General features: G+C 45.7%; 1 protein-coding gene across 1 annotated transcript; it reads left to right on the forward strand.

Moving 5' to 3' along the window:
• Positions 1 to 243: 243 nt before the first annotated feature.
• Positions 244 to 3,601, forward strand: LOC125546259 (uncharacterized). Its single transcript, XM_048710471.2, has 3 exons — positions 244 to 1,844; positions 1,948 to 2,091; positions 2,593 to 3,601. The coding sequence occupies exons 1-3, from the start codon at positions 1,770 to 1,772 to the stop codon at positions 3,007 to 3,009; spliced, it is 636 nt and encodes a 211-aa protein (XP_048566428.2). The 5' UTR covers positions 244 to 1,769; the 3' UTR covers positions 3,010 to 3,601.
• The last annotated feature ends 980 nt before the right edge of the window (positions 3,602 to 4,581 follow it).

Raw genomic sequence — 4,581 nt, forward strand, 5'->3', positions numbered from 1 at the left:
ACATAGAGATTTATCTTGTCTTAGTATGTGTGATATTAATCATGATATGAATAACTAGCTAGGTTACTTAATTTGTCTCTTTACTCATTAATTAGCTCCCATATTATCTTTTTTCTGAGGTGCACTGATGTTACTATCTATATCTATGTTACTCTCATTATAAACTAATAGTAAATCTCTCGAAGAAGGGCAAATTGATGATGACGTCGGAGGATGAAGACCCAAAGCATCATGCATGATGACACATACGAGACCGACCGAGGACTGAAAGAAAAAAATACTGACTTTGCGGCCGCACTGGCGACGCCCAGGGCGACCCGCACATGACGGGAACGGCGCCGGCGCCGGCTGCGGCGGCCGTCGAGTCCAGCAGTGAGGAGCGGTGGAGGGTGGATGGCCACAACGAGTGGAGCATCTTTAGGAGGCGGGGAAGGGAGATCCTTAGGCGATCGAGGGATCCAGTGGGCTGTCTGCGGCGCCTTCAGGAGAAGGTGCAGAGCTTGTGCAGTTCAGATCAGGAGGATCCGCATTTGAAGCACGGGAGAGCTACGACGAGGATTGCGGTGGTCGGAGAGGATTTGGTGACGCCGGATTCGTCGCCTGGGACTGATCTGGTGAGTAAAGGGGGAGGAAAAGGGGCAGTTTCTAGTGCTTTCAACATTACTGTGAATAGGGGATTTTGAGTAAATGTTGTTTCTTATGCGAAATTGAAGTCAGGAGTTATCAATTGTGATTTGGAGACGAAATTTGAGGAGGGTCAGACCTATTTCACGGGATTGGGGCAGGATTTTGGGTCTCAAGTTTTAGTTGCTGCTTCCAGTTGTTCTGTTCTTTCGTTTCAGGGAAAAATGTCAGGGCAGAGCTCTCCTTCGGCTTTGGCTGGGAAGTGCCCAGCTGGGGAGGTTACTGCGGACGGGACATGTAGCGGCCAGGATGGGATGATGGAGGTGGTGCCTCCCTCGCAGGTCGTGGTGTGCAGTGAGCCGATGGCGATCGCAGCCTCGGCTCCGTTGATGACAGGGAAGGGCACTGTGGGGGGGCCGAGTGGCCTGATTCTGGCTTCGCCAAAGGCTACCATTGGCTTCGCTGCCATGGCAACGACGCCCCCTACCCTTCGCAGAAGCAGCAAGGCAAAGCTGCGCTCACCGGCAATCCTCAACTATAAGCCAATCGTCATCGACATGCAGGCGGCTTTGAGAGCGGTGGCGGAAATGTTGGTGGTGGGTCGGGTACTTTCTCCATACCTGACTAACCCACATGCTGTTGTCAACGAGCTGAAAGGGCCATGGCGACTGCGCGGCGAGGCGGTGGCCCAGCGAGTTAAGAGTGAAGATGGGCGGTTTGTCATCACCTTCTCGAAGGAGGGAGACCGATGTCATGTGCTCCAAGCGAGTGAATTGCAAAAAACCACCACATTGAAGCCTAGGGTTGCAGAAAAGACTCTTCTACGTTTTTGTGCCAGAAGACACTGATTTCGCGCCTAATCATTTGCAGAAAACACGTAACCATCTGTTCGGGCAGTTTAACCTCTATTATGACAGGTGGGGCACGATTTTGAGGACGTGGCGTAACGCCCACGAGCTAACGCCGTCCGACGGTGCTACAGTGGCAACGGCGTGGCGGCCGCTACTGCTCCGCCGTGTGGGTAAAAACTGGATCGATCCAGCTCTCTGCTTACACTCTCGCCTCTGCCTCGCCCTCTCCTTACTCTGTTCTTCCTCCCCGGCGCCGCCACACCACCGACCGCCGTTCTGCTGCTCCCCGGTGCCATGGTGTCGTGGAGCGACGAGACCAGTGAGGATTCAGTCCTGAACATCTCCTCCTCCTGCAATGGCATCATCAAGGTCAGTTGGTTAGATAGCTAGAGCTAGGGTTAGGGTTAGTGAATTGGGGATTTTGTCACTGAGCTCGATCTGAACCTAGCCTTCTCTTTGCTTGCTCCCGCAGCTTCCAGCTACGATGCACGATCCGAATTTCAATGGCACTGACGCAGATGTGAATGTCTTGTGTGAACACGGTGAGCCGGCCGAGCGCTTTGTAGCATTTGAAGGGATGCACACGGGCAGGAGGTTTCTTGGATGTGCTAAGAAGGTATGATTCACATCCTGTGTAAAGGAAGTTGTTTGCTTAATGCTTTGTTTATCAAGGTGTTAAGATTTTTTTAGCTTGGTCTTTGTTTAGCTTGTTTTGACATGCCTTGTCATTAGTGGATTGTACACATTGTTTATTGTGGTCAGTGCTTAATCCTTTGTTTATCAAGTTGTTAATTTGCCTTCAAGTTGTTTATTGTGGTCAGTGCTCTGCCTTCAAGTTGTTAAGCTTGGTTAAGTGCTTTGTCTTTGTTTAATTTGTTTTAGCCACTGTGTTGGAGTGTGTTCTCATTAGTGGATGGTAGTTATTGTTTATTATGGTCAGTGCTTAATGACTTGTTTACCAGTGGGCATTGTTAATTTGTCTGTTGTATGGTATGGAACCTGTCAGTGCTTAGTGACTAGTTTATTTGTCTTTTTAACAGTGCACATATTAGATATCTGAACCTGTTGGTTTGATGGTCTTAGACAATTATTTATTCTTTTATTGTTTATAATACAGGAATGCATAAACTGTGGAGTAGTTCAATGGACTAATTTTGAATGGCCAGACTCAATGGAGAAGGCATTGGCCAAGCTATGGGATATGTATGAGGAGATTAAGTCAGCTAGGACCAATGACAATCTAGAGAGTTCCTTTGCAATTCACAACCTGACAGAAGAGAAGAAGAAACTACAGGAGAACTATGACAGTTTGTATGCTGATGTGAATTCTCTCTTGGATGCCCAGCAGCAGAGGGGTGTGGAGTTAAACAATCAGAATGAGCAGAAGCAATATCTTGAAGTGAAGATTGCTGAGCTAGAAACTGTAGTTTGCAACTTGAAGGCAGAGCTTTCAAAGAAAGAGGAGGAGAAGAAGAAACTACAGGAGAACTATGACAGTTTGTATGCTGATGTGAATTCTCTCTTGGATGCCTAACAGCAGAGGGGTGTGGAGTTAAACAATCAGAAGGAGCAGAAGGAATATGTTGATGTGAATATTGTTGAGCTTGAGACTGTAGTGGGGAACTTGAAGGCAGAGCTGTCAAAGACAGAGGAGGAGGAGAAGAAGATGCTGCAAAACTATGAAACTCTGAAGAACCTGACTTGTGCTCAAGCCAATGTGATTAGGAACTTGAAGTTCAATCATTTGAAGGAGAAGGAGAGGCTGACAGAAGAGAGGCTTAAACTGAAGCATCACATTTCTAAGATTCAAAAGTCTGAGGAAAAGATAAAGATGAAGCTTCAGGGTGTGAAGGCCATCTTAGATGAGTAGGGTGCCTTCTAGTATGATAATCATCTATCAGTTTCTAGATGATAATCATGTATCCAGTACTTTAGTATGAATTTGTGACCCTAGTACTTCAGTGATGAATTTGTGATCTATGGTGTTGGATCAAGCAGTGTTGTAATCTAGATGATAATCATCTATTAAGTACTTTAGTATCTATTTCTGAACCTTTATGTATGTATTTTGTGAGATCAGGTGTTGGATCCAACCTTGATGAACCTTTATGAATGTGAGTGCACTTTGATTGTTATGTGGTGTTTGTGCTTAGTAGAATCACATTTGCTCAAGCCAAGGTGGTGCATGTGCTAAGTTAGTAAATTCTGTCAACTAGATTCATGGATTAACCTTGAGGGTCATTTCATCGATATATGCACAATGTAACCATAGTGCCACCTTGAGCCTCATCTTGTCGATATATCGATGATTTGACCCTAGGGTTTACCTTGAGCCTCATCTTGTCGATATATCGATGATTTTACCCTAGGGTTTACCTGAGCCTCATCTTGTTGACATATCGATGATTTGACCCTAGGGTTTACCTTGAGCCTCATCTTGTCGATATATCGATGATTTGGCCAAGTCCAACTTTTTGTGTCTTCTTTGTCCACAACTACAAAAGCAATGGGATATATGTTATTATTCCCTTCCCTTCCTGTGGCAGCCATGATTTGTTGGCCAGTAGACAGCTTGATGAAGCATCCATCCACACCTGCAATGGCACACAACACATGTCAGAAACAAGACATTCAAACAAGGCAAACTAAACAAAGTAAAGTAATCACCTATGAATGGTCTACATCCATTCAGAAATCCTTCCTTGCAAGCATTCAAACAGATGAACAGGCCATGGAACCTTGGATTTTTGCTTGGATGCTCCTTCAAGAACTTAGTAGTGACAATGCACCTACTACCTGGATTTGTGTCCAAGACAGCCTGCAAATAATCCCTGATCCTGGTATACTGACCCCTCTGATCTCCTTGCACCATCTCAACTGCTTTGTTCTTAGCCCTGTAGGCCATATGAGTGCTGATCTCAACTCCATACTTGCTCTTCAGATTTTGCATTATTGTAGTTATTGATGTGTTCAAGTCTGTTCTTATTGCTTCTAACACCTGATGTGTGACCCACTTGGTAGTCACCTTGGTGCTCTCTGCTACAGCTGGACATGTGTGCAAAAAATTTGCCTTTCTAATGCAAAATGTTCTCTCATTTGCCAACAC

The sequence above is a fragment of the Triticum urartu genome, chromosome 3A (genome assembly GCF_056163025.1).
Source record: "Triticum urartu cultivar PI428250 chromosome 3A, HENAU_Tu73, whole genome shotgun sequence".
Lineage (NCBI taxonomy): Eukaryota > Viridiplantae > Streptophyta > Magnoliopsida > Poales > Poaceae > Triticum > Triticum urartu.